The 18,208-nt window shown below is 37.5% G+C and overlaps 1 protein-coding gene across 4 annotated transcripts in view; it reads right to left on the bottom strand.

Moving 5' to 3' along the window:
* SEMA3D (semaphorin 3D) overlaps positions 1-18,208 on the bottom strand; it is a 142,897-nt gene that overhangs the window by 44,806 nt on the left and 79,883 nt on the right. For all 4 annotated transcript variants that reach the window (XM_027460118.3, XM_027460093.3, XM_038186215.2 and 1 more), the window contains exons 6-8: positions 15,696-15,789; positions 12,330-12,458; positions 5,906-6,048 (exon numbers count right to left, since the gene is read on the bottom strand). In XM_027460118.3, coding sequence (XP_027315919.1) covers positions 5,906-6,048; positions 12,330-12,458; positions 15,696-15,789 — 366 coding nt within the window. The remainder of the gene's footprint in view (positions 1-5,905; positions 6,049-12,329; positions 12,459-15,695; positions 15,790-18,208) is intronic.

Here is an 18,208-nt window from a genome sequence, read left to right as displayed (position 1 = left end):
AACAATTTGGATTGAAGATGGAAGGTGTTGCATCTTCCTTTAAAAAAATAGTCATCTTCATTTACCAACTGAGGTGGATGCCTGGATACTTTCTTAGCTTTGACACTGTCAAGCGCCTAAAGCCACTAGTGTGGGCCAGTGTGATCTCAGTATACACAACCAAAGACATAGAGCAGGAAAAGCAGATGAACAAAACAGAGGTAGGTCTTTCAGATCTCTTTAGATTTCAGCACTAGTCAATAAACATCAGTAAAGTCTGAACAGTAAACCATGAAGAGTACATCTTCAGGTTAATGGTACTGAAAGAAAAAATTCAGAGAGCTAATTTTGTCACATTAGAAAAATTCCAAAATCACAAAGTCATTTACTGTCTTAAAGATGTACAAAAGTCTGAATCAAAGCACTCTGAACTCCAGAATTTTGGATTATGCATTGGTACATCACTCCAATTAACTCTGCAAGTTCCTCACTTCTGAGCTTCTGGGTTGTCAAAAACATGTTCTGGCAATGAGTGTCTCAGGCAACTGAGATGATTTCTAGAATTTGCTTCAGAGGTTGTGCAGCTGCATTTCCGTAATCCAGCTTTTAAAGCACTATATTGACACTGTAATTTCTTTTTCATTTTCCCTGAGGCTCAGTAAAATGCAGTCACACCTCTTTATATATAAGCATATCTTACATATTTTTGCTTCATCTGCAACTCATGACACACCTCCAAACAAAACAAAACAAAACAAAACAAACTCCAGTTACATTGTTGAAATGCACCCATGAGAGACAAAAACATACCAAACTTCCTATACTGTGCCTGTACCCTTGCCAATAAGGAAAGCTGGACCAAAAGACTTGTCAAAGCCTGGTGTTATATCTCATAATTCATCACAGTTAGAAAACAAATATTGTATGGAGCTGGGCTGTCTCCAGCACACCAGTCCTTAAAATGAAATCATCTTGATGAGCATCTGCTTTTCTACAATATCTGAAAACTTTCAGACAGCATATAACATTAAAATGTCAAAGTTGGAAGTCCAGGAGGAGCAGGCTGCTGAAGGATACACAGCTGCAAAACTGCCCAGCTGTCAAATAAGGGCCAAAGTTTTCTTAGGGATTACTTTTTCTAAATGATTTTAATCATGATCACAGAGATTTCAATAAATAAATAAATATACAAACCACTAGCTTTGGTTAGCATTGCGGCTAGGCAATATTATGGTGACGAAGAAAGTATGTAAGCATGTAGTACGCAGTAAGTTAAATCTAGTCTGGAATGAGTTGCCTGCAGAACTGGAAGCAGGATAGTTACACGAGTATGGCGGTGAGCCCAGACTAATTAACCCTGCTGAGAACATGTTAACATGGCTATTTCGCTTCCGGGATCCTAGCTAATATTGCTGACTGGTAAAGCATTACACTATGTGGATAACTCCAATGTTTTGTGGAGAGAGATCAATTATCTACACAATGATGCATTACATGATATAGAAGTACAAAGAATGTTAATGACCCAGTTACTTCCAGTCACAGTAAAGGCATGGCTAGACTATTTCCAGTACAAAAAAAAAAAAAAAAACCACCCCCCAGCTTTTGCACGCCAGCAGTCCCACATCAGAGCCCACTGGAGACCCTGTACTCAGGCAAGGGGTGGAATAGCTCCCTGCTGCCACTCCAGGAATACAAATTGCCTTAAACACCAGACAGGAGGCAAGGTCATGGCCTTGAACTCTGCTCGTGTTCATGGCTTTGGAAATAAATCACATTACCCTAAGGTGGAATGCAGGGTGTGTCCCGCACTCTCAACTCAGGAGTGCTTAAAATGATTACATTCCAGTGCCTTTAGAAAGTACATTTTAACCTAGAGGGCTGTGCCTAATTAGTATATTCTCATCCCCAGGTACAGCTGGGTATATATTAGGGTGGAATGGCATAACAGCCACCAAACCCGACCCCCTCAAAAAAAAAAAAAAAAAAAAAAAAAAAAAGGAAAAAAAAAAAAGACAAAGAGCTCACTTGTTCCCACTAGAACAAAGGATACTTCTGGGTGTTGAACACTATGGGAAATACGAAAACAACATCAGGGGCTTAAGTCTGATTTCTTGGCAGTTGAGTTCTCCTGGAAATCAGACTCTGAGACTGCATGCACTAATTTTTGCAATACATCACCAAAAGCATTAAAGAGAAGCTTATAATACAGCAAATACATAGTGCTGTAACAATAAACAGGATTTTCATACTGTAGCAGAGAAACTACCACTTTTGGCTAATTTCCACTCCATTCCAATAGAATGAGGTTTTAACTATGAAAAAAATGTGATGTTATAGAGAAAGCAAACAAAAACTCCAACAACCTTCTTCCTTATTCAAAACATTTATGTGGGCTTCTGCAGTTAGGATTTTTATTTCTCACTTTGTGAGGGAAAAATAGGAGGGAAACCTTTTCTAGGGTTAGATTTGTGCATACGCGAGGTTGTCCTTAAATGCAATCCCAATTCTGTAATTATTTTGTGGTGGACATGTATACAAAAAAAAAAAAAGTAGCTGACTTGTTATTTGACTGCAAAGGGCACAGTGCAGAGATGATGCATTTTGTTTTCAAAATGAGACTCAGTGTGTAATGACTGTGTCATGTCTTTGGCTAATGCAAGATTGTTCTGCAGTGTGGGCTTGAAGAGAGTGGAGCTGTAACAGTTTAATCTTGTGTTTCTAGAAATAGAAATATATGGACCCATGCTTTTAAGATGTTAAGGTTTGTATGATGCATGTAATATGCACAAGTGTACCTGTATGTTTTAAAAAAATAGATACATATCACTGGCAAATATTTAATAGTATTTCTCTCTCTTCACTTATGACTGTTCTTGAAAAGAAAGCAAATAACCTAACACATTATTCTTTATAAAAGGAGAAACATACTATAAGTAGTAGCAGGTAATATGGATAGGCCAATGCTACTTTTCCACCTCCCTCAAACCAAAAATAGAAAATGCCATTTGCCATGATAAATTACACAACTGACTCTGAAAGTGACTGTTGAAAACACTTCCTTCCAATTCATACTGATATCCCCTGGTGATCTACAGAATGCAGATGACGCAAATCTAAATTAGTGCTATTTACTGCTATAGTGGCTGTGTTATTACAACACAAGCTTCGAGACGGTAAGTATAAGTATGGTCTTATGAACAGGACAAGTGACAGCTGTTTGACTCTGGGCAAAGAGCTGCCAGTGAGAGCATTATAATCTTCTGGGTGTGTAAGTAGCTGGGAAAAGGGAATGCTTTCCAGAGAAGATTTTCCCTAAGGGGTAAGATCAGTGAGAGACCATATTGTTGAGTCACTGAAAATTAGCCAAAGAATAGGCTGCATTGACTAACCTCCTTATTAAAAACAAAGCCTATTCTAATTTCAGCATGTGTTTCTGGCGTTAATGTACAGGAGCCCTAAGGCACAGTGAGGTAGACAGCAATTGAGCTCTAGTAGAGAAAAATTGGGATTACACCAAGCAAATGATTTCAAAAATTTCTGCTCTCCCATCCACCATTACTCCATGCTTGCTGAGGAAAGAAAGCAAAAGTTTAATGTTATACAGTACATTTAGGAGACAGTGCAAGCAGAAATTGTAGTTTTATCCATCATTTTAACCAAAGACATGGATCTTATACTGGAGAGGACTAATCATAACAGAGGTGTTACAGCAGACCACAGATACAGAGGATCTTAGTCTGTAAACATAGGAGTTTATTTGTGCATTTTAACTTATATTAAATATAATAATTCTACTTATATTTTAATAATTTTCACAATTTGCAAGATAATGAAGACAGTCATACAAAAACACAGGAGTATAAACTATCAAGAGAATTCTGAATCCATCAGGAAGCACTCAGTAAAGAAGATGGTATAAAACATTAATAATAACATTAATAATAATCACCTTACTTACCAGTTTCTGTTGTGTTGGTTTGACTATTAAAAATAAAATTCAAAACAATTTATTTCCACTTAACATGGTTACCCTACAAATTCAGTCTTGTTTTTGCCCATTCAATACCTTGAATGCAAGGTACGATTACACACAGTTGTTAGGATCTTCTTGCAATACTTTTGCTTTTATTATGATACCTTATCAGCTTATTCTCTAGGTAGAGGATGTTGGACATCTCTAGCTAATATATCTTAGTTTAATATAATCTCCCCAGTGCCTTGACTTGAAAATTGTTGTCTACCAATTTTTCCTAATGCATTAAGTGCTTTCTCATAATCAGCAAATGCCATGTCTAGCTGCAAATCATGTGTGTTTGCATTTCCATTCTGCCATTAATCACACCACTGTGAAATACCCAACTACAGATTATCCATTCTTTCGTCTGGCTAAAAACCTACTAGAGAACTGATTTATGAATGAGGTGTTTTTTTCTGTTTTCTTAACATTTTAGGTCAAGGACAGAAGTGTGAAATGGCTGTGGTCACTGAAATCTCAGTTGTTAGAAGTTTGCTGGTCTGCAGAACAGTCATAGATTTATGCATTCATGCACATGTATCTGCTCTTTGTTTTCAATGTGTGTTCATTAGCTTTCTGTGTGCCTTTCTGCTAGGTGTATCTTACTGCAAATCACAAACTCTTTTGCTTCTTCCCTAGTTATCAAGTTTCTCCTTAAGAAGACTATTTTCACTGCCAGAGGATCTGCTTTATTCAGAAAATGCATGTAAATGAAAAAAATGAACAAAATATCACAGAAATGTACATACTCAATGTGCTTGCTATAATAGTGTTGCTGATACCTAGTTAGGCACATGAAAAACATTTGCTCAAAGTTTATGTTTATTAATATGAAGACAACTTTAAAGTCCCATTTTCTGTCTTTTGCCAGCAATTCCTGTGCACCCGGATTCACTAAAGACTTAAGAACAGGATGGGAGCATCTACTTTGACTGCATCTCTTCCTAAAATATTATGTGATAAAGGAGAGGATAGACAGTATGTCTGTCACAGAAGTCAATAGACCATTCCACTATAACAGGAAGACTAAATTAGCAAAACCAGCAGGCTGTTCAACCGCAAACTATTTACTGCCTTCATATGACAGAAATTGGTTTATCTTCTCATTACAGTTTGAAGAGGCTTCTTCCCTTGACAAAGATGCTTATTCAGAAAGAGTGCAGCTCATAAAAATCTACATTATGCATACCATAAGGGGAGAAATCTTTCATAAGGGGCAAAAACAAACATAATGATTGAGAAAGTAAAGAAAATAATCTCTTAAAGCAATTCAGGCACCAACTAAATGGGACTTCTTATACTGCAGCAGAGTCAGTTCCTGGCTCATGCTTGTAAACAGGTCAAAGACAGCACTTCACAGGAAAGAAAACCTCCAGGTGGGTGTGGATGTAGCTCAGAAACTACATTTTTTTTAAACCAGTCCCACCCAAACTGATTATCAGGAATGCTTAAAAACAAACAAATGACCTCAGCTCTCAGTAATGCCCACAAACGATGTGCTGATCTATGTTGAAGTGATGGATTTGTATATCCCTCCATTCACTGAGCACTTTTCACAAAAATCCAAATACTTTGCCATTGTGTACACAACATCAAGTCAATCCTTAATAAAAGTTTATGAAACAGAGGTCATTGTTGCATATCTGAAGGTCAATACATCATCATTTAGACAAAGGATTTTCATTTATAAGCATATTAGCTTTTATAAAATATATGCAGTCAATATTAAGTATTTTTTTGGATTAGTACATGTCAAACAGCAGTAGCATTGTATGTTCTGAAAAATTTCAGGACAGCTCAAACCATTTTTTTTTAATTATTTTTATCTTTTTCTTTGTATCTTTTATCTTTTTATCTTTTTCAAACAATGTACGTCGTTTTAAATAGTGTAAAAGACAGAGCCCTCACCTTACAAACTCTTCCAACTCGAGAAAGAATTGTCTTGTCAGATGTGCCACTATCTTGTGATATTTCTCGGAAAAAGAAGTAGATTTTGTCATCATCTGGGTTATAGGTATCCGGGATGGGAAAAGTTCCAATGAACTTTGCTCCTAGAAGTTCCCCCCAAAAAAGATGTTATAAATATGAAGAAAAGTCTTGTTATTAAAATTCTTCTTAAATATCTACATTTATATTGCATCTTTCAGTGAAATAAATATATCACTATATAGACACACAGTGGCAAGTTTGTTATAAGCTCTGAGAGAAAACCAGCAGGGATTCTGAGATATTTGCTCTTGGTGTGATGTTTTTATGTATGCAGTTTACTACAACTTAAATAAATATGCAGCATTGGATATCATTTCTTGTTTGAAAGGAAGAAGACCTTTAATACAATGACTGCAAAAGTCTGCCATATCACTCATTCTCTAACCACCAATATCAAGCTAAGTGTTTTTTCCCCAAATTCCATGGTAGAATTTAATTAATTTAATTACACATTTCAGTAGTTATGAGTATAGAAATACACTACTGTTTACTAGAGATAGCTTGCAAATGAATGAAAGAACTTTGATTGATCCATGGGATTAAAAATTCAAACATAAATGACATCTTTTCCAAGTTAAAAGTTTCCTACAAACCTGTGCTTTAACAATCCTACCATCTCTATTTACAAATCCAACACAGTGCCTTGCATTAGCAAAAGGTTAGCACACCAAACTCCACGACTCTAATTAGTTTTAAGGAGATAGTTCCTTGTTTTGCATCAAAACATGTTAGTTATATCAATCTGGGAGCAAGTTGTTCAGAGAGGCTGTAGTCTCCTCTAGAGTAGAGTAGAGTAGAGTAGAGTAGAGTAGAGTAGAGTAGAGTAGAGTAGAGTAGAGTAAAGTAGAAATCTCCTTGGAGATTTCCAAAAGCCAAAGGATATGGTCTTGAGCAACCTGCTCTGGGTGTCCTGGATTGAGGACCAGATGGCCTCCAGAGGTCCCTTCCAACCTCAGCCAGGCTGATTCTATAACATTCTGTTTGGGCTATTTTGATTTTTGCAAGGAGTGGCATGGCAGTTGTGTTACTTCTGGTCTCTGACAAAGAAAGCCTATCTCTGCCTGCATCTCATTGGGCCAAGAACTTCATCCATGTTCTTGACCATCTTATTCAGATCTCATGTTCATGTTATCTTCTTCTGTTCTACTTTTTCACCATTTTTATTTTCTTTTTTCCTTACAGACTACAGTCAAAAATTAAACAAATTCCATAGGCTCCAGACTGCAACAGGGCAGGCAACCACACTGTGTTGCACAAGTTAGCCAGATGCTTTGGGATGTGATTTTTTTTAAGACATTCCCCAGTGTGCTACAATAAATGAGCTCTTTTGAGGGCCCATGGAGCAATGCTATATTTCTTTAAACAGAAGTGCTTATGCAAATACAATGCAAAGAGACCCTTGACTCTGAGATACATTCTTTCAGTAATAAATTCATGGTCTTTGTCCCAGGTAAGGCTGCAGTGAAAGATAGTAAGGAGTATGGTGTAAGATGGCAGAGCAAACATTGGTGATTTGTGGGAAATACTATTAATAGCTTTTATTGCATCTTCATGTCTTTACTTTTTTTTTTTTTTTTTTTTTTTTAATGATTATTACTTCATATTCACCTCAAGGAGTTTACACAATGTACTTTATGGTACACAGAGAACAAAAATAGGGTCCTTGATTCAAAGGTTCACAGTCAAAGACTTGAGACAAAATGTTCAAGGGCTGCTGCATATGGACCTTCATAACAGAAGAGTAAATTTATTGGTCAAAATTGCCATAATTGCCTCTTCCATTTTAAACCTTTCTGACACTACAGAATGGCACCAACAGAAAAATGAAATGATGAAGATGTCAGGCCCAACAAACTTAAGTGAAGATTTCAAATTGAGTCTAAAGCAAATATTCAGATACTCCTCAGGGCTTTTAAGGCCTCTGAAGATTAGATCTTCAACAATGAATAAATACATAATGACTTCCAATATGGCTTCTGTAGTATGGAGTTTATTAAACAATTCATAAATAAAGTAACCTGTGAAATGCTTCTGTAGCATTCTTTTGAATTTCATATAGATTTTTATTTTTTTAATCCACAATCACATAACAAAACCCTGAATATATGCTCTTTTAAAAATAAATTTCATTGCTTTACTTGGCAAGCCAAATGAAAAAACAAATGTCTCAATACCAATTCCTGGAATAGATTTTAAAGAATCTCTAACAAATTAAAGGAACACAAATATTTAATGATTTTAAATCACAATGGAGAACACTGATCTTGAAAGTAAAATCCAAACAAAAATACACCATAAAAGATATGAAGAACAAGAGATTAAAAACAATTTAATAAAAGAGATCATGAACTGAAAAGCACATTGTGTTCTGCAAATGAAATATTTGTCTCATCTCTTGTAATCATTCCATAAAACATAGAAAAGCAAGTTCAAATCAATTGTGAATTAGGTTTTTGGATTCTTTGCATGGGAAATAAATTATATGGTGATCATTTTAAACCAGTATTTGTTTTCCCATACACACCACTGTCCTCGCTTAATTATTTCAATAGAAAGTTTTCCCACATATTAATTTCCTAGCCAGACTGTATGCAACAGAACAGGGAATTAAAGGCTTCAGGAGCTTTGAGAAAGAAGCTACTAGAAGTTCAGGTATTGCTCATGCTTTTTTTAAACATGCTCCTGTGGTCTGGTAGGAATAGTTACTACACCCAATCCTTTACTGCTGGTTCCCAGGGGTGGTCATGTTTGCTGTAGGTTACCTGCCTTCTATTTTCACCCTTCTAAAGCAAGCACTAATTTTAGCCTGGACAACCTCTCATGCATTAATAATGCTTCCAGAGAAAATTATTAAATCCAGAAAAAGAGGACAGCAAATGCATAGCAAATCCTAGAACAAAGAAATCAAAAGGCGAACAAAAACAGCTAGACACTTTCTGCAGTAGCTCTTTGTATCTGGGCTGCCAGAAATATGGGGCATGATAAGATACAAAAGACAGTGCTCACCTCATTTACCTTTAACCATCAACCATCAAAGTAGTCAGGCTCCTAACCTACACTCACCCAGGTCCTCTTTCAGGGTGGGACTGATTGGGGAAAGGAAGAAAGTGATGATAAATAATCCTATTTTAAAACAGATTCCTACAGTAGGTGGAGTGAGTCACCCCATGGAAGTGTCACCTCTCTCTGTAAATTACAGGCAGAGACAACTGAAACGGCTGAGCTCAGACAGGATGCTAACTTTTGCCTTTTAAAGCTCAGTGAGCTGAATTCCATCCAAAACATTCAGGACATAAAGAAGTTATTGCCTGTAAGTATCTGTCCCTGGCAAAGACGACTAAATTGAAATGACAACAAACAAACAAACCCCCCAAACCAAAAAAAAGATTCATGTATGCAGGGAAGCTCTCATCCTAACTCTGACTTTAACTTCCTGTAAAGGAGGGAGGAATGTGCAGCTATTTAGTGGATGCCTGTATGTCTGGTACCCCATTGCAGGATGCCCTCCTCTGCCATCTCAGCTGGAGGAAGGCACACAGTTCCAGTGGGCGGTTTTGCCTTCCGGAGCAGGGGCCCAGCCCCATGTACATCATCCAGGGCCCCAGCTCTGGAACAAACAGCTCTGGCCAGCTGCTGTGACAGCACTCAATTCTCCAGCCCTGCAGTGCTGAGTGGAGGCAGCATCCTTCAGTGCCACTGCGTGCAGGAGTATGAGCCTGTGTGAGTGTGAGTCATGGGAAAGATTAGCTGCCTTCCTCCCTTTCTCCTTTGTAGAGCGGCTATTCAGTCACTGAGATTAAAACATGTCTTAATTAGTCAAGATAGAGATGCCCTGCAAGGAACTGGAAGGTATCCTACGCATTTTTCCCTTGTGCTTTGTCTTTCTCTGCCTTCCCCCAGGAAAGAATAATCTTGTTTCCAGGAATGGAATAATAATTTAAAAAAAAAGAAAAAGAAAAAAAAAGGAAAAACAACAACAACAACAACAAAAACACTTTAAAATATTAAGGTGCATTATAGAAAAACTTCCGCAGCCCACTGGAAAAAAAAAAAAAATCAAGTTACACATTTTATGCTTATCCTAAGTAAAACATGACTCACGCCTGGAAATAATTTATTTCTAATTGTACAATTACTCAAATATGTATGACCTTTCCTGGAGGTCTAACACATATTTGGTCAATGGGTAGTAGGTTTAGGGAAGACGGGATTTAGATGAAGTGGAGGTTTTAAAACTGAAATTAAGTAAATTTTTTTTTTTATACCAATATCGGCTGAAAGCACAAAATGTATGAAATTGGTAATGTTACACAATCACCTAGCAATATACTGACTACGCTATGGCTTACTGCAAAACTGACCCCATTATTTAGAATTACACTCAAAATTTTCTCCAGCTTTAAAAGGACCATTTCAAAATATTAAAAGTACCTAGTTTATGCCTGTGGCTCTTAGTATAACACTGCATGGATTGTGTTTGTGAAGTCTTATAACATGACTGTGGTTTCTTATATGGCTGGAAAGAGAGTAAACTTGAAGAATATATGGGGTCTTTGGTGATTACATAACAAGGGTATATTTTCACACTGCAGCCACACTGAAGCTGTTTTTCAACCCCAGACATGTTAATATATTATTCTCCTTAGAAATCTTTCACAGATACAGATGTGAAAACAGAATAAAAAAAAATGATCTAATCTATAGGAAAGAAGAAAGGCAGACTTCCCCTCACAACCTCTAAACTAAAACACAAAGAGTTCTCAATCCTTTAGTTTATCCTATGTTCTTGTACTGTTCCCTGGTCTCAAACTGCTCATGAAGAATCATTAATATCATGAAGAAATGTTTGGAACTGGATATTTAAGCTATAAGTTCTTGTGTGCTGGGAACTGAGCCCTCTTTCATCCCCCTGTAATGCTCATCGATGTGGATATGTACTAATGATAACACCAGATGCTCCTTAGGATCAAACTGCAGTAAATCTTTCTTTTTAGGATATTATAGCATCCCTTAGGATGCTACCCCAACTGTCTTTCCATGCTAAGCAGACAGTAATAAAATCAGATGCTAAGGAACATGGTTAGAGAGCTGCCTCTGGGATGGACCCATCCCAGTCCAATACTGCATGCAGCCCATTTCTGGTCTAAATTGCACAAGGGACATGCAGCAACGCGAGGGAGGAGATAGAAGAGGTGGGGCAACAGAGATGTTGAGCCATACATTTGAAGAGTACAGGTGATGAAACTGGGATATGTTAGCACTGCAGTATGAGATTTTCTATCTCTCTGCAGGGCTACTCCTATCTGGAAACGTAAGTTGACTTGAAGTGTTTTTTCCTTTCCTCCCCATTCCCCAGGAGAAATCTTGAGGTTATGGAGCCACATCTAGACATAAATATAGAGCAACAGCTTAGGAGGAGGGAGAGAAGGAGTAGGGAAGTAATAATAAAAGTATGAATATTTCCTCTTGTTGAGGTCTCAAAGAGTTAACAGGCAAAATTATGCCTTTCAGAAGTTGATTGCTGGGAAGACAACTTAACCCTGTGGTCAGCAGACCCTGGCTTTACAATACACCCATAATAGTTACACAGACAGCCTGAATCAGGGCCAGTGTTGCCACATCTTTAGAGACAGATGACAGCTAAAAGGGGGACGCTTTAACTGAGCATGGTTAGCTTGTGAGCGAAGTTTTCCACGTTACTCTGTGTGTGGTTTGAGACCGGCTGGGTGTAAATGTGGCCAGTTTTCTAGAGGGTTTACTAGCTCAGAATGTTTTTAACGGACAAGAAAAAGCAGTGTTTTGCTTGGGAAGCTATTTTAGGGTGCCCTCAGTGGTTTTAAAATGATTCTGACAGCAACAAAAGGTATTTTTCCCCGTCTAAAAAGGGGGGAAAAATACAAAATGAGAGAGAGAGAGAGAGAAGACCTCCTACCTAAAAACATGGAATTTCTAGTCTGTCATTTCAACATACTGGAGGGAACAGCTTTTAACAAGTGATCAGGAAAAAAGAATATTCCAACAAGACTGGAAATAAAAGCATTTTAGTCATGATAGTATTCCAATTATAGCACTATATACAGATGTACAGATCAAAGATGGAAAGAACTATTAGGTCTTACTCTCCTCCTCTTTCCTTAATTAGTATTTTCACCTTTTTGACTTTTCTCAAGTGCATTTTTGTTCCACTGAGCTTTTTTCCAAAAGAGTCTACATAATCCAAAGATACCATGATACAGTATCTATATTTATACTTACTGGACATATATTTATTTAAGAAAGGGGCTGTTAACTTCAGAGAGACAGGGACAATGTAAATGACAACAGCATATGTTTGGGATCTTACCAGTAAGCCAGTAATGTTCAGAAATGTCAGTTCTGATGTAATGGTGGTCGTGAGAAGGGCCCAGGGAACGTGTTAGAGCCGTGTCTTTGCCAAGGAAATCAGAAGCTGTTCCAGCATAAAGATACTCATCTACAAATGAAAAAGAAATGGGGTTTCTACAGCTGTGGAGTAAACAAATTACAACTGTTTGTGTTCTGTTGGGTGAATATCACCTGCATCTAATTTGCCTATGAACTAATTTAATGCTTTAAAGTGTTATAGTCTTATATTTTAATAGGATTTGTGGTTCTGTGAAATTACTTATATTAAATGGAAGTAGTATTTATAATAACATCTCTGAGAAGCGAAGGAGTCCATGCATAATTTTGGAAGGCTTTTAGGCATCAAAAATTCCTCCTTTCCAGGCTTTGATAAGCTTTGGCCTAAGGGGATGTAAGAATATCCAAACTGAAAATTATGCCCCATGAGCGTGGGGGGGCATGATGTGGAGAGGACCATCTAGTAATCCAAGCTTGCTCTCATGACCCAGCCTTGTCAGCACACATGGCTTTGCTGATCCTGGGTTGGAGCTGAAACACTATGGATGCTCCAACCCAGGAGCTTCTCATCTTGGCCCTTTCCTGAAGTAGGGATCTCTGCCTGACACTTCATTCATGAAGAGGAATATAGGCACTAGTCTCAACTATGCACCTTTAGGCACCTTCTCAACTATGTAACGTTAATGGTAGGAATATGGCTACAGACCCAAACTGTGATCATTTTAACATAGTGAGTAGATCCACTAAAATAAATGACATCTTGCTTGAATAAGGCAGCCAGAATTTTAATATAATACTGTTGTTTTTTTTTTTGTTTTTTTTTTTTTTTTTTTTTTTGCTACAATTGCAGTTACTATTTAATTTTCTGTCAGTTTTCTGAGCAATGTAAAACTTCACAACTTTAAGAATTGCACAATATTTTCTGCTTTCCTTCAGATCTCAGTATTTTTCTAAAGGGAAGCAAAGAGTTACTGTGATTTTATTTTTTTTATTATTTTTTAACCACATTGTGCATTTTACAATTCTCTTTTATTTCTACAAAAATAACAAGATATCTTTATTGGTCAGAGAAACTTTGTTTTTGTTTAATGGCTTGCAACTGTAAGTCAGTTTTTAAAAAGTGGACCTTAATCATATAAAAAGCTGAATGATCTGTGTGATACATAAAATTACTTTCCAGATTTTCTGATGCTCTGAGTAGAAACATTTCACAATATATTTTAGTGAGAAGTCCTTTGTTGAGAGCAAACTTACAATAAATATCAATCAACACAAACGTTGTATCATTTCATTTGCAAAATTTATAAACACATTAAAAAAAAAATCAAAACAAACCAAAAACCCCACAACCCAGTGACCCGCAAACACCTTATTTGGCCAAAAAAAAGATCTGTTAGCTTTCTTTTTTTTCAATATTGCTGTTACTCATGTATTATTTCCTTAACCGTACTGGAAAGCACATCTTTCAGACAGCATGTCGCCTTTGTAAAGAAACAATAGTGCATTCAGTACGGTATTTGTCATAATGAGGAATGGGCAGGGTAATTGGTGTTTGCTAACTGACAGGCACTCAGTGATCAATAAACCTGAAGGTCTAACAGAAACTGCTCATCCTTGTCTAGGTTCTGCTGACAAGGCGCTTTCAGCACTTCTTGTGGCTTTCAGTCCAAGTTCCAGTTATTTCCAGAATGGTTTTGGTGAGCAGTAATTTGTAATAGAAGATGGATGATGAGCAGGTGATTTTTAGCTGGAAAGACTAGTTTTTCCAATAGCATGTAATTAATCTGTGGAATTTACTTGGGGGGAAATGCTGTGCACAATTCAGAGATTAGCTGTTAGAATGAAAATTACTCACTTATGTTAACCTACATACAGGAACGGAAATAAAAGGAAATAATATTTAGCTCATATTTATATCTGATTACAAAGTGCTTTTTGAAGGAAGGAAGTAATATTTATTGCCATTTTGCAGATAAATTAAACCATGCAGAGAGAAACAATGTTCCAAAGGCTATTCCTCTCTCCAGTAGCAGAGATGGGAACTGAGCTCCCTGAGTCCCAGTGTATCTTATCCATGAGCTATACTGCTCTCCTAGCACTTTTGGGAATAAAGTAATCATCCAAAGATAGGTCAAGAATGCATTCTCTGGTCAGGCCTGTAACTCTTTACAATGCTCCTTGTACATTATTGCAAAGCACTTGACACCAGGCACAGACACCAGGGAAGGGATGCTGGAACAGCCCAATCATTAATATTATCTAGCCATAAAATTTTTATGTACCAAAGTTCATGGTTTAGTTAGCTAAAGCGCAGCAGCTTCTTCATTTCACAAGATTTAATAAAGAAGTCGATGTACTAAAGTGCTACTGAAATTAGCCAACTCTATAATAAATCATGGAGCTATATTGCATTAAGAAAAAGAAATAGTTAAAGTTTCTAGAATTCCATTTTAAAAATAGACTTCACGGTCATTAAACAGTTCTAGGGATCTCTGAGAAGAATAAGCACTGGCTTTAATCTATTGTTTTTAATAAAGGAAGTCCTGCCCCATCTGTTGGGTCAGAATCACAAATCATCTATCTTACTATCTGAGAATAAAGACTGAACATTAGTCATATTCTTTTTATAACACAGAGTGACTGATACTTCAAAGCATTGTCACCACTACTCTTTGGCTGTAAATGAAAACGTCATGGTGCTTCACTCTTATCTTGTATTCATAGGCTTGATGGACAAGTTAAATGAAAATTGTCCAAAGCTATGAACCAAACCATGACAAAAGTAGCTCTTATAGTGGTTTGAAATCCAGAGGTCAAGCTGACATTCCTCGGCACCAAATGTCAGACCACACAGCGCTGTGATGCACGCAACAGGCAGATTGTGCTATCTTGTTCTTAGGCTTCCAGCTTCAGAAGTGGCTACTCGAGTAAATAGAAACCTCGAAAATGTATTTATGGAAATAGTGGATGTCAGCAGACTTCAAAGGGCAGAACATATTGATAATTGTGGAAAGAGGCCCAGAAGTGCTTGAAACATTGTCTGTCCATGTGGTTTTTTGTTGTTGTTGTCTTTTTAAAGGAGAAGTGACTGGGTGAGAATGAAACCCTGCTCAGAGGTTTCACAGCCACTCAAATTTCTCTGTTTGTGTTGCTGCACTTCCAACTGTTTGGTGTCTGCAGTCTGAAGGCTCCCCCAGGTCCCAGAGCACAAAGCAGCATCGGAAGCACGACCACGGCCAGAGTTTCTTCACCAGTGACATCTGCTGAGCCTCTGACCCTGGTGTCTGCCCATGAAGCCACTGAGCGTCTGGCTCTGATGGTTTCTTACCTGCCATCACAGATGCAAACGGCTGCTGAGGATCAAAAGGGCATTTCAATCTGCCTGACTCCAGGTTCTGGGTATCCAGTCTGAATGTTGTTTCCTGAGAATAAACACATATTCATTAGCCTGGTGTGGCTGCAGAGAAAAAACTCAGACTATTCTGCTAACATATGAAGTGAAGGTGTATTAGATCATGTAGCTGTCATGTCAGGATTGATGTTTACAGTCCATGTCTCTGTTTTATATCTGGATTTTTTATTTTTTATTTTTTTCACTCATTGTTTTAATGTATCTCTTTCACTCCATAGCAAATAAATAAATAAATAAATAAATCTCGGAAAAGTAAAATTATTTTCAGAAAAAAAAAAAAATCCAATGCTCTTTTCTATTCAAATTAAAGGCTGAATTGTACTTAAAAGGCACTGGCTTCTATTTGAGAAAGTGCTGATAGACTATGTTGCAACAGGAGACCCAGATGAGATTCTGGCTGACTCCTAAATTTCTCTAGGGACTGCTGAATAATGTTTGTGGCAGACACAGTTCAGACCCTTTTAAGTAAGAGCAGCATATGTTCTCTCTTGTTATTTTTAACAAGGCTAATGATACAAGAGATATTAGAATAGATCCTTCCTTAAAGTTCCCAAATACAGTGTGATTAATGCCTAGGTCTCAGAACAAGGGCATAGAGGGAGATTAAGAAAATAAATTATTTTAAAATAATTTCTGATGATTTCAGTGGGGAATCTTATATTTCTGATTCAATTTTTGTAAGCATTAATTTGAAGTTTTGCTATAGTTTTGAATTGCTATAGTGGTCAGTTTCACTTGTTCCTTTCACTAGCTTCCTAAAAGCACACTTAACTGAAACCCAAATGTCCTCAGAAGGCAAAATGATTACTCAGATAAATGAAGTCTTTGTAGGTTCAGAAATTTGATTTTCACAATTTTATTGTTTTTAGAGAAGGGAGATTGCCTACAGAGGTGTTTTTAATATATTCTCTTATTTACAATGACATTTAAAAATCACATGACCTGACTAGTGGTCAGGAATCCAATTATTGTCAGTTTAATATTAATTGTAGAGATACAACATTTGAAGTTAGTTTCAAAGAAAAAACTGTGATTTAAACCATCATTTAAAAAATGGTGAAGTGACTTTAATTATTTATTTCTATACCTCTGAATTACAAGAGGACTGAAGAGTGCAACTGAGCTTACTATGTCCAAAGATAGACACATAAGATCAGACTTCACAACACATTAATTCAATTCATGCTAATAGTGCATCAGATTATAAATAACCAAGCTGTTCTATTTCATTGAGAAGTCTCTTAAATTCTCTAGGCTCAGAGGACAAAAGCCCAGGATGTTTAATAATTAATCTCCTTACTTAAGAGGGAAAAAGAATCAATTCCAATCTACGAAGATAAATTCCATTTTCTCCAGCAATACTGTCTGCTATAAATCAGAATTTAATAATCCAACAAGAACCCTTGTTATCCTCTCAAACCTGTGGATATCAGGCAAACCAAACTCTCAGGCTACTGAACTGGGCCAGAGCACAGTGAGGACAAAACTGAATTAAGAACTGAGCATTATTTTGCTGGCAATACATTGCTAATGTCCCATTCTCATTTCTTCCAAGAAATTAAATCCTGAGCTGCTCAGAGGACCATTGCAGTATCACATGCCAAGAGACTGTCCCAATATCCAGCAGTACTCCAGAGACCGAGGGCTTTGTAGATCACCATCAAGTATTTCAGACTGCACCCAGACAAACTAATGGACACTACCAGGCATTCACACAGAATTAAACTCCTGCTTTCACTTTGGACAAAGCTTTCAAAGAAAAGAGCATCCCTTGGAGAGCTGTGGCTAACGGCACCGACCGGGCCAAACCTCGTCTTCACCAGCCAAGAGAAGTTTTGGCAGTGACTTCAGTAATAGCAAGACTAGGACTTTAATCCCCTTTAATTGTGTGATCCTGTAGGGGATTTGTACTGCTTCAAAAGCAGTGTGTGCTGTGGTTTTGAGTCACCTGATCCACACTCTTTTCCTGCCTGTTTTTGCAGCACTGGCACCAGCCAGCAGACCACTGGGCAGATCCTCCACTGCTTCCAAAGGTCAGCAGGGCACTGCCTGATTGCACAGCCTCCATGAGGCTGTCTCAGTCCTTGGCTCTCCCAAGCATCCCACAGCTTCCTGTAGAGGTTGTTAATTACCAAATATCCACTCTTCATCCTTACAGGCCAGAGAAAAAAACAGATCTGCAACAAAAGCACCCTGAATTTCCATACAGTACTCCTGGCTTCAGTTCCTGCAACCAGGAGGACCAGGAGACACTTTGAACTGTCTGTCAAATTCAGAACAATGGGTTTGCAAGGAGACCAGACCCAGCACGCTTCTGCTATTGTCAGATTTATCTGGACAGGCAGTGCCAGGACAGTAGATATATAGTGTCTGGAAGAAATGGAAAACATTGAATCATAGAATCATTATGGTTGAAAAAGACCTCCAAG

Source organism: Anas platyrhynchos, chromosome 1, assembly GCF_047663525.1.
Source record: "Anas platyrhynchos isolate ZD024472 breed Pekin duck chromosome 1, IASCAAS_PekinDuck_T2T, whole genome shotgun sequence".
Classification (NCBI taxonomy): domain Eukaryota; kingdom Metazoa; phylum Chordata; class Aves; order Anseriformes; family Anatidae; genus Anas; species Anas platyrhynchos.
Note: the sequence above shows the minus strand (reverse complement) of the source record. Positions and strands in the feature narration are given on the sequence as shown.